The 10,946-nt window shown below is 46.6% G+C and overlaps 1 protein-coding gene and 1 non-coding gene across 3 annotated transcripts in view; one reads left to right on the forward strand and one right to left on the reverse strand.

Moving 5' to 3' along the window:
* Poldip3 (DNA polymerase delta interacting protein 3) overlaps positions 1-10,158 on the reverse strand; it is a 28,466-nt gene extending 18,308 nt beyond the window's left edge. The window contains exon 1 of one of the 2 annotated variants that reach the window (XM_046429402.2): positions 9,997-10,158. In XM_046429402.2, the coding sequence (XP_046285358.1) occupies positions 9,997-10,055 (59 nt within the window). In that variant the 5' untranslated portion in view covers positions 10,056-10,158. The remainder of the gene's footprint in view (positions 1-9,996) is intronic. The other variant, XM_046429401.2, reaches the window with a different exon arrangement.
* A 283-nt stretch (positions 10,159-10,441) lies between these two features.
* LOC124083166 (U12 minor spliceosomal RNA) lies at positions 10,442-10,591 on the forward strand. Its single transcript, XR_006848667.1, has one exon. It is a non-coding gene; the product is annotated as a U12 minor spliceosomal RNA (small nuclear RNA).
* The last annotated feature ends 355 nt before the right edge of the window (positions 10,592-10,946 follow it).

A 10,946-nucleotide genomic window follows, 5' to 3' on the forward strand; every position in this document is an offset into this window, starting at 1 on the left:
CTGGGTGACTACATTTTGAACTCCACAGGTGACTGAAGAGCTATATTGAGAATCCCTAATCTGGTGCTAGGAGGTCAAACTGTGCTGAATAACAAGTTTATCTACTGTTTCCCACTTCACTGCCTGGGCCTCCCAGGAGGCTTCCTCATACTGCCCAAGTCACTGCTTACTCACCTGTCCACCTGGCTCTGCGAATAAACAAAAGTGAACCCACAGGTGAATCTACTTGGTACCAATAAAAGCAAATCTGGCCAGGCATAGTGGTACATTGTTTGTAATCCCAGCTACTCAGGAGGCTGAGAGAGGAGGATTCCAAGTTCAAGACCAGTCTAGTCAACTTAGTTTAAAATTTTTTAATATTTACTTTTTAGTTTTCGGCGGACACACATCTTTGTTTTGTATGTGGTGCTGAGGATCGAACCCGGGCCGCACGCATGACAGGCAAGCACGCTACCACTTGAGCCACATCCCCAGCCCCCAGTCTAGTCAACTTAGCAAGATCCTGTCCCAAAATAAAAAGGGCTGGGGATGTAGCTCTGTGGTGGAATTCAATACCAATACCCAGCCCCACCCCACAGAAAATCTAGACCTTTATCCTCTGAATAATGCAAACACACCTGCTGTCTCCAATATGCCAGAGACTTAAAGCAGTAACATACTGAGTGTTTATGTCCCCCAAATTCCTTTGATGAAACCTAACTCTCAAGGTGATAGCATTAGAGGCAGAGTTCGTAGGTTATGAGGGTAGAGTCTTGGCAATGGGATCAGTATTCATATAAAAGAGGTCTTCAGAAAGTTCCCTGGCCCCCTTCCTGTGAAGTCACAGTGAAAAGATGGTCTAGAACAAGGAAGCAGACCCTCACCAGACATGGAACCTGCCATTGCCTTGATCTTGGGATTTCCCAGTCTTTAGCACTAGGAGAAATAAACTTCTCTTGTTTATAGACCACCCAGTTTATGTTATCTTGTTATATAGCAGCCCAAGTAGATTACTACAGTGACGCACAGTACCATTTTTCTCTTTGGGAAATGGCAACTTACTTTAGGATTTGTTTTCCAGTGAGTTTGACTGGGTAGGGAAGAGGATGGAGGGGTCATTAACAGAATCACTTGACTAAGTTTAAGGTTGAGGGGGCTGCTATGCCTGGTAGTGCGTGCCTGTAATTGCAGTAAAATTTGGGAGGCCGAAGATTCTAAATTTGAGGCCAGTACCAGAAACTTAGCTAGACCATAAGTTGTAATTCAGTGGTGGTAGAGTATCCCTAGATTCAATACCTCCAGTTAAAAAACAACAACAAAAAAACGTGGTGACGGCTGCATGTTCAGCCTACTCTATTTCCTCATGTAAAGACTCTAGAAAGGCTGGGTGTGGTGGTGCATACCTGTTCCCAGCAGCTCAGGAGGCTGAGGCAGAAGGATTGCAAGTTCACAGCTAGCCTGAGCAACTCAGCACCCTAAGAAACTCAGTAAGACCCTGTCTCAAAAATAAAAAGGGGCCAGGGTGTGGCTCAGTGGTAAGCATTCCTGGGTTCACTCTCTGGCGCGTGCACATGCGCGTGCACACACACAAAAAGGACCCTGGAAGATGAAGGCATTAGAGAAAGCAGAGCCTCAAGGAATGGGGTGTGGAGGGAGGCCGCATACACAATTAGGGAGAAGGAAACAGCTATGTGGTGGACAGCATCCACTTCCCCTGGCCTAGGCTACCCTAGGCTTCATGGTCCATGGACTGTAAAGCCATGGACAATAGTGGGGTTATATCCAGAAACCTGTAGCTACTCTGAAGGGCTCTTGGTGAGAATAAAGATCCTACCTTCTTGCAGGGTGCCCCCCACTGACCTTTTTTTTTATTAACAGGGATTGAACCCAAGGTTGCTTAACCACTGAGTTACATCCCTAGCCCTTTATATTTTTTATTTTGAGACAGGGTCTCATAGGTTGCTTAGGATCTCACAAAGTTGCTGAGGGTGGCTTTGAACTTGCCATCCTTCTGCCTCAGCCTCCCCAGCCTTTGGGATTACAGCCATGTGCCACTACGCCTAGCCCCACCACTGCTGGCTTTAAAAAAAAAAAAAAAGTTTTAAGTTCTCTCACATCTGTTAGCAATGCCCTTTGAAAAAAAATACAGGATATGGTTTCAGACCAGGAGCTGCTACTGAAATCTACTCATAAAATGGGAAAAAAGGTTTTGGTCAACAATTGCTATTGAGATCCATATAAAATCAGGGCCAGTAGAAAGCATCCCAAATGAGAATGTTCACTTACTGAATACCCATCAAGGCCACAAGTCTTGGATCAGGCAATCAAATTACCAAAAGTAACATGGTAAAGTACAGGTCTCCAGGTCCTCCAAACTGAAGTGAGGCATACAGATCCCCAAATAATCACCACACTTCTACTCCAAGAGAAGGAGATACAAAGTATGAGAGGATACCATAAGCAACGGAACACCCAGAGGGCCGTGGGAAGGCTAAGATACTGGCCTAGGGTGTCTGAGAAGAGCAGCTTGTCAAAGGGCATTCTACATGGGCCAGATGCAGAAAAGCCTATTCCAGCCCATGGCCTGCAGCTTCTTTGCTCTTATGGCTCAAGCAGGTATGTGCATTCCTTTACTTTTCCCATATCACAAAGCCTCTGCTATCCCGGTCTCTAGATGAAGGCCTCCTCCTTGGAGAATTCATTCAACAAAGTTTTCAGTAAGGCATTTACCATGCTGTATCACACAATGATCTGTTTACAAGCCTGCATCTCCCACGGAACTGCTAGTTTCTCAGGGGGCACACCCTGTACCTACTTAACTTTGTCAAACCTGCATCAGGGAAATGGTAGGGCTCCAAGGGCTTTCTTATGTCAAGGAGGCTATGAAGCTCCTAGTATACATTCATCCTCCTTCTGGGCCCAAAATCTCTGAGGCTAGCTGCCGTCATCCCCACCTGATTACTAGAAAAACTGAATCACAGAGCTAGTGGTCATAAACAGAACAGAACTCCAGGGCCACCTGACGCCACAGGCTACCCTCATTGTAACAGGCTCCAAGTTTCCCTCCTTCCTACTCCAAGCTCCAAGGAAGTAAGATGGAGAAATAATGGTTGCCCTGAAGGCTTCTCCTATAGGAGCCAGCCCTTACTGACTACCAACTACTCCCTGGGATCCTGACCTCCAATCAGCCCTGCCAGCAGAAAGGGAGGCACCCATGTAGCCAGGGCACAGGAGCTTCAGAAAAGGTCCCCTGGAAAAGAAAGATGATGGTGTCACACTGTGACAGAACATCATAAATGGATAAACAAAAGTGGAGGACTTCGTCAGTAATGGTGTCTGCCCTACAGTGGAGTCAAACACATTGCAACCAAACTTGACCCTTCCCAAAGACTTCCCAACTTCCATCTTCTCCAAAATCTACCTCCTCCCATCACCAGGGCACCTCTCACAAAGGGCTCCTGATATTTATAACTAAAGGAGACGAGATGTCTTATCTTGTAAAATTTCATGTTCCGATACCGTAAAACTGGGTAAATCTAGAGCTCCAGCACATCGATTTTGCTTTCAAAAGTTAACTTACCCAGTATGACCAATCACAAAAGCAATAGAACACCACTACCAAGACCAGGAAGAGTGTGTGGGGGGGATGAATAACTGAATGCCTCATTTTAAATTAAGGTTAACAATGAGATTCTTTTTTGGTACCCAGGATAAAACCCAGGGGCACTTAACCACTGAGCCACATCCCAGCCCTTTTTATTTTTTATTTTGAGATAGGGTTTCACAAAGTTGGTGAGATTGGCTTTAAAGTTGCAATCTTCCTGCCTCAGCTTCCTGAGTTGCTGGGATTACAGGCATGTGCCACCACACCCAGCAACTATGAGATTCTTAAAAACAAATTTCATATCCCTGAGTGGAGAATGGATAAAAGGGCAGATTCACATTTTCTGGCTCACTCTAATACTGCATTTAACCTTCACATGAGGAGGGGTAGGGGAGGGAGGTTAGGTTTCTCCTATCTTAACTTATTCATATTCCTCAATAGTTTCCATTCTCTTATAATCGGCAACGACTGTCTGAAGTGCTATATTGAGAATCCCAAGGGAATTTCCAGACTCCACAGGAGCATAGGGTAGATAAGCAATGCCTGCTATGGCCACAGAAGAGGCAACTAATAGGGTTACGAAAGATAAAGATTTGAGGGGCTGGGTGTGTAGCTCAGTGATACAGCACTTGCCTAAGAATGTCTGGGGCCCTGCATTTACTACAGGCTGACAGATTTCTAACACACACCTCCTTTAAGGCTCACAATAACCCTGTGAATAGGGTAACTATTCACATTTTATAAATAAGGAGGCAACCTCAAAATCACAGGCACTAATGTTGAAGAACAGATTTGAACTTCATTATATCTAGTTAAAACACCAATAACGCATGTGTCAAAAGACTAGATCTTGAATCAAAACTAAATAATCTTCAGTATTATTAATGTCTATTTTTTCATTCTGTTATGAAACTCTTCAAAATTAAAATAAAACAATACAAAAGTTAAGGGTGAATACTGTTTCCAGATGGAGGAAAACCTTGGAACTCCAGTCACACCCAGGGACACACATACCATCATGCTTTTTTGGCAGGAAAGACCATTGAGACGGTTTGTCTTGGCCTTTGTGTGTGTGTTATGCATTGTTCTGGGGATTGAACCCAGGAGTACTCTAGCACTGAGCTAGATCCCCAGCCCTTTTAAATTTTTTGATTAAGAGAAAGGCTCTCACTAAGTTGCCCAGGCCGATCTCAAACTTGTGGATCCTCCTGCCTCAGTCTCCCAAGTCACAGGGAGTACAAACATGGGCCACATTGTCTGGCGTGTGCTGATATTTTAATACACAGTTATGCCTCACTTAATGGCAGGGACGTAATCTGAGAAGTCCATGTAGTTACACAAACTAAGATGGCCTGGCATCACCAGGTTGATATAACCCTAGGGGACCACCCTCCATGTATGTAGTCTGACATCACTGCACACAGCACTCGACTGTGTCTGAGCAGCAGAAAAGGTGCATGTGCAGGAGGGAGGTGCGGGCAGGGGATGTAGTAGCTACCCACAGTGGGAGTGAGCAAGCAATTCCTCAATCTGATGCATTCAGTTCCCTGGTTATGCCAGTCCTTTCAACTCCTTTCACAAATAGCTTTAGGGGGCTCCAGTGTTCAGGCTTTTTATAATCATGCTCCCTCTTCCTGCATGAAAAGACAGCTATTCATCCCAGCAGGCAGCAGTACTGGTTTTAAGGCAGGCATTAGTCATCAGGAATTTTTCAAATAAACACCCCTGCTAGGGGTAGGTCTCTAAAACATAGAGTCAATTATGTTACCCTCCTGCCTAAGAACTGCTGAGGGCTCCCCAACAAAGCCCAACCCCTGGGGGGAGCCTCCAATCTAACCCCAGCTTCTGCCTGCAGCCTCACCTCCTACTGTAGGGACTACTTGTGTTCCCAAAACACATTCTGCACTTTTGTTCTCAGTAAATGTTTAGGAAGGGTGAGGGAGGGAGGTTTTGAGCAAGTCTTTTAATTGCTCTACTTCAGCCAACAATGTCAACAGTGCAACTGTCCTCCATGGGGTCCTGAGGAGAGTACTGCAGGACAGTGAGAGGGCAATGCCCCATTGAGCCCTCCCTGCCCCCATTCCTGAGACTGGAACCTGGCACACATCTGAGAATCAGGGAGGGTCTGTGGGGGTTAGCAATGCCTCACCCTCCTGGCTCTGTGGAAGGCAGAGCTGCAGGAGGCTCTGGACAGATGTCTAATCCGAAAGACTCAGGCCCATGAAGGGGGGGATCTGAATGATATACAGTGGACTATAATCCATGGGGATTTCTGGATTATAGTAGGTATATGTTGAATTTCTTTCTTTCTTTCTTTTTCTTTTTTTTAAAGTACTGGGGATTGAACCCAGGGGCTCTTTACCACTGGATTACATCCACAGTCCTTTTTAAAATTTTGAGACAGAGTCGCTGAATTGTTGAGGCTAGGTATCAACTTGCAATCCTCCTACCTTGACCTCGGAGTCACTGGGTTTGCAGGCATATGACACCATGACCAGCTTTGAGGTCTTTTTTTTTTTTTTAAGTATATATTTTTTAGTTGTATGTGGACACAATACCTTTATTTTATTTTTATGTGGTGCTGACAATTGAACTCAGTGCCTCACATGTGCTAGGTGAGTGCTCTACCACTGAGCCACAACCCCAGCCCCCTTGAGGTCATTTTTATAAGAAAAAGAGTTCAATTCAAATTATTACTAAGGCTCAACTCTGAATTAGGTTTTTTAGAGAGACACACACAAAAAAACAAGACACTAAGACACTATCCCTTTACCCAAGAGTCCTAAACAGATGTTTCATTTTAAAATCTAGTCCTTCCCCTCCAAATTATGTAACAACTCACTTGTGTTTAGGTCTATATTTCCCTTATCTTATCTCAACAAGGAAACAGGCAATGAGTACAAGTCTAGGGCCTTGGCCTGAACAGGAAAGTTCACTTGCCCCCAACCCCCACAGCTCCAAGGACTCCCAAAATGGGGCACCTATTGAGCTGCTCAACTCCAATACTTTCAAGGCTGCTTGAACTAGTTGGAGGCAGCACAGCTATCCTCAGAGAGCTAGACTAAACAATCCAAAGAAGAACTGCTTCAACTAACTCAGTGACACTATCACATCTGAAGGCAGAAGTCAACACACCACTCAGGTCTACAATGTAGGTGGTGTCCAGTATTGTCCCGGAGAGACTCATCTATCCATTCCTCATGCTTGAAGTCACTAGAGTTGGATGGCGGGAAAAGATGGAGTCCTACGGTTTGGGTGAAGTGTCACTCAAAGCACCCCCTCCAGTTCTAGAATTTCCCATTAAGCAAGAAATCTTAAGATGATTAATTGGAGGACCAGGTAACAATAATGACTCTTTTCTTGACTTACAAGTCTTGAGGAACACAGCAGCAAGAGAATAAACACATTCCATAAATGCTATCTTCAGGGTCACAGGAAACAAGTGGCTAGACAGATAGGGAAATAGGCTATTTACACTTTCACAGAATCCATCTTTTGTTTATTTCCACTAAAAGGAAAAATGCTAAAATAGTCACAGGTCCTACCTAAAATTACTGAGCCATTTTTTTCCTGAGATTTCCATACAACTTTAAGACCAAAGTTCCCAGAATGGTGATTTCTTCTAAGAAATACATAAAATAGAATATATTAACTACAGGAAATGACATTGGTTCACTGAAATTTGTTCAGACACCTCATATCTTCCCCCCCCCCAAGTATTGGGGGTCAAATGCAAGGGCACTTTCCTACAGAGTTACATTTCTAGCCCTTTTTATTTTAAGGTAGGATCTCATTAAGTTGCTGAGGCTGGTACTGGACTTGGCCTCCCCAGTAGCTGGGATTACACCCATGGCCCACCATGCTCAGCTACCTCATGTGTCTCTGATAGAGAGCCCTGGATAAAGTTTTTCTCTTTGTAGGTTGTACAAGTTTCCAGAAGAGATTTAATCCAAACACAACATGTTCTCCAGTTTCTTTTACCCTAGTCTTCCGCCCTGCACACCTGCCCTAACATTCTTCACCTAACAGCAGTACTCTTGCACTGAAAATTGGATCATGTTATTTCTTCACTGAAAAAGCCTTCGACAATGACAATGACAAAATAACACCTACTGAGCTCTTAGTACTGCCAGGCTCTTTTTGGAGCACTTTAGGTATATTGATTTACTCAGTCCTGATGAAGTAGGTATTACCCACTTCTATACACAAGGAAAGAGAGACAAGGAACAGTTAAGCAATTTGCATAAGACCATATGGAAGGGAGGAGGAGGAGGGAACTGAACTTTGGCAATCTTACTCTAGACCCCCCAGGGGTCACATGTTTCTATTCCTTTAAGGAGATGTCCATGACAACTGCCATCATTTGCTAAAACTTACTACAAGGTACGGGCTTAAAACATTTACTTTTGTATTTAATTCTATCACCAGGAACACTATTATAATATGATCTAGGACACTGACCAGCTCAGAAGTCACCTGGCTAGGCGCACAGAACCTAACAACAGTGGAGCCTGCTGGGTGGCTGGCTGCACAGCCCTGCTCTTTCTGAGGATCCACACATCTCCCCTTCCTGCAGCCCTACCCACCTCAACACAAGACTGCACACATCAAGGTCAGAAAAGTACAGACTGGCAGGGCTGGGGATATAGCTCAGTTGGTATAGTCAGTGCTTGCCTCGGATGCACAAGGCCCTGGGTTCAACACCCAGCACCACCAAAACAAGAAGAAAGAACGAAGGAAGGAAGGAAGGAAGGAAGGAAGGAAGGAAGGAAGGAAAGAAAGAAAAGTACAGACTGAATAGATACTACAGAATTGAGAGGAGCAACTTCAGAGAGTTCAGGACTCCCCTGGGAAGGGGCTCACTCAGGAATTACTGAGGGAACTTCTAGATTCAGAAGCACCAGAGGATCCAGCACCAACTCCACATCAGTTATGTGAGAGGAAGACCTCGTTGACAAAACATTCTACTTTGGTGTTAAGAACCAGAATCCAAGTGAAAGTGCCAGCTGGTGAATCACAGGGTGGTGGCAGCAGCAGTTGTAGTGGATATGCTTGTGGAGGGTGTACATTTCAGGCAAGAACGAATTTAAGACGAATTCAGAGAATGAATTTAGAATGAATCGGGCTTAACTTTCCTATGTTCATATATGAATACACGACCAGTGTAACTCCACCTCATGTTCAACCACAAGAATGGGATCCTAACTAGAGAAGTTATACTCCATGAATGTATAATATGTCAAAATACATCCCACTATCATGTATATCTAAAAAGAACAAATAAAAAGAGAGAGAATGAAATTCTGGCCAAAGACACAAGGATTCGTTAATAATAAACATCTGCCCAGGGAATGTATGTTTGAGAAAACAGTGATGTTTCTCAGCCTGACTATTTCACAGAGACGTTTAAACTTATTTAGTGTGTACTGGAAAACTACTGGCCAAAGTCCCATTTCTTCATACAGGCAACCTTAGCTCACGCAAGCTGGAAATGCCATAATATTTAAGAGCCCTAGAGAAAAGTGCGGTGCACAATCTTGCAATTCATTTCCAGGACTCCTCCCCCAGCAGCTCCAGGACATCCCGAAGCCCGTCCCACCTGTTTTCTGCCCTTGCCTGAGGCCAACTGGGCAGCGGTGACAGGTGACTACGCTCACAGAGGCTCCGTAGCCTCGGGCCAGTCACCCCACCACTCCCCGCCTCGAGTTGCCCGTCGGTAAAATGGGGATGCCATTAACAGTTAGCAACCAGGGGTGCAGGCGCGCCCCTGAACCCCCACCACTCGGAGCACCGTCTGAGCCCAGGAGTTTTAAGGCCAGCCTGGGCGACACAGCGAGACGCCCGTCTCAAAAGAAAACGAAAAGGGTAGTCAGGGAGCAGGCGCTTCCTAAGCTGTGGAAGCGCTTAGGAAACCTAAAATGCTGTGCAAGGGGGCGGCTGCTAACAGGCGGCTGGGAGGGGACTCGGACCTCCGGGCTGGAGCCCCAGCTCCGTATTCCGAGTCACTTCCCCGCTAAACTTCGTCTGTCCTGACTCGAGGGGGGTGGAGACAGCGGGTGGAGACAGCGCCGAGATCCCGCAGGGCAGGGCCCTTGCCGAGGAGGGGCGCGGCGCGGGGCCCCCGGGAACGCGGCCCTGCGGGGCTACCGCTCCCCACGCGCCGGGCTCCGATCCCGCAGCCGTCCCACCCGCCGCCTGGGGTCCGCCCGCCCGACGGCGCCGCCAGCCAGTGGGCGGCGGGGCGGCCGGGCCGGCGGCGGCGGCGGCGGCGGCGGCGCGGCCAATGAGGAGCGCGGTTGAAGCAAGGGGCGGGCGCAGCCGGCCCTCGCGTTGCGCCGGGACCGCTCCCTCCTCCGCCCTGAGGTCTGCTAGGCCGCAAACCCCGAGCTCCGAAGAGAGAAAAGGCCACTCACCGTCCCTTCGTCGCCGCTCCGCGCTTCCGTATCAGCTCGTCCAGGGAGATGTCCGCCATCTTGCGCCACCGAGCAAGCCAGGAGCAGCTTAGACGCCCTCAGCCCGCGAGCCCGCCCCTTCGGCCGCTAGGGTGAGACGATCTGCTTCCGGCGTCCGTCCAACCAACTCTCGCGACAGTTCACACGAGGCAAGGACCGGAAGGGGCGCGGATACTCCCATCAGCCTTCGCGATGCGTACTCCTTATCTGCATAAAGAGGGTCTGAGCCCAGGGGGTCCGTTCTTTTTCCTGAAGAAATGAAATTTAAAAGGTCATAAGAAATCAATAACAAGTAAAACAAACCTCAAAAGAATGAGGCTGTAAGTTTAACGAGCAACTTGGTACTCACCATAGGTTTAATAAGAATAGAATTTGCTACCCAGGAAGTGTAAAGCTACATTTCTTTATGCCTTAAACTTATGAGTAAGGAAAATAACGATTCGGGGTGACGCCCGAATCCTCACTGCAAATGTGAGACGAATTTTTGAGCGGGTAAAGGTTGCCCCTAAGGCGACCCGCCTACTTTGCGGGATGCCTGGGAGTCGCGATCTGCCCGTCCCCTATAAATTAAAAAAAAAAGTACAGGTTTTTGAAAAGTGTCTATTTCTCAGCAGTTACTGACGCTATCTTTCAGCGTGGGAAATTTTTCTTACTTTGCAAGTTTTTTTGTATGTAGTGAGCTACTCTATAGTAATGACAAGTACTGTCCTTGGAACGGAATTCCTCGGGTCCCGCTTGCTTTGAGGTTTTTCATCGTGTGATGTTGGCTTGGGTGAAAGCTGCAATTCCACTGGTCACAGGATTTCCTTTTTTTTTTTTTTTTTAATATTTATTTTTCAGTTTTTGGGGGACACAACATCTTTGTTTGTATGTGGTGCTGAGGATCGAATCCGGGCCGCACGGCCGCTCGC

Source organism: Marmota monax, unplaced genomic scaffold (assembly GCF_021218885.2).
Source record: "Marmota monax isolate L192 unplaced genomic scaffold, Marmota_monax_Labrador192_F-V1.1 WCK01_AAM20220418_F8-fsc00051, whole genome shotgun sequence".
In the NCBI taxonomy this organism is placed as follows: domain Eukaryota; kingdom Metazoa; phylum Chordata; class Mammalia; order Rodentia; family Sciuridae; genus Marmota; species Marmota monax.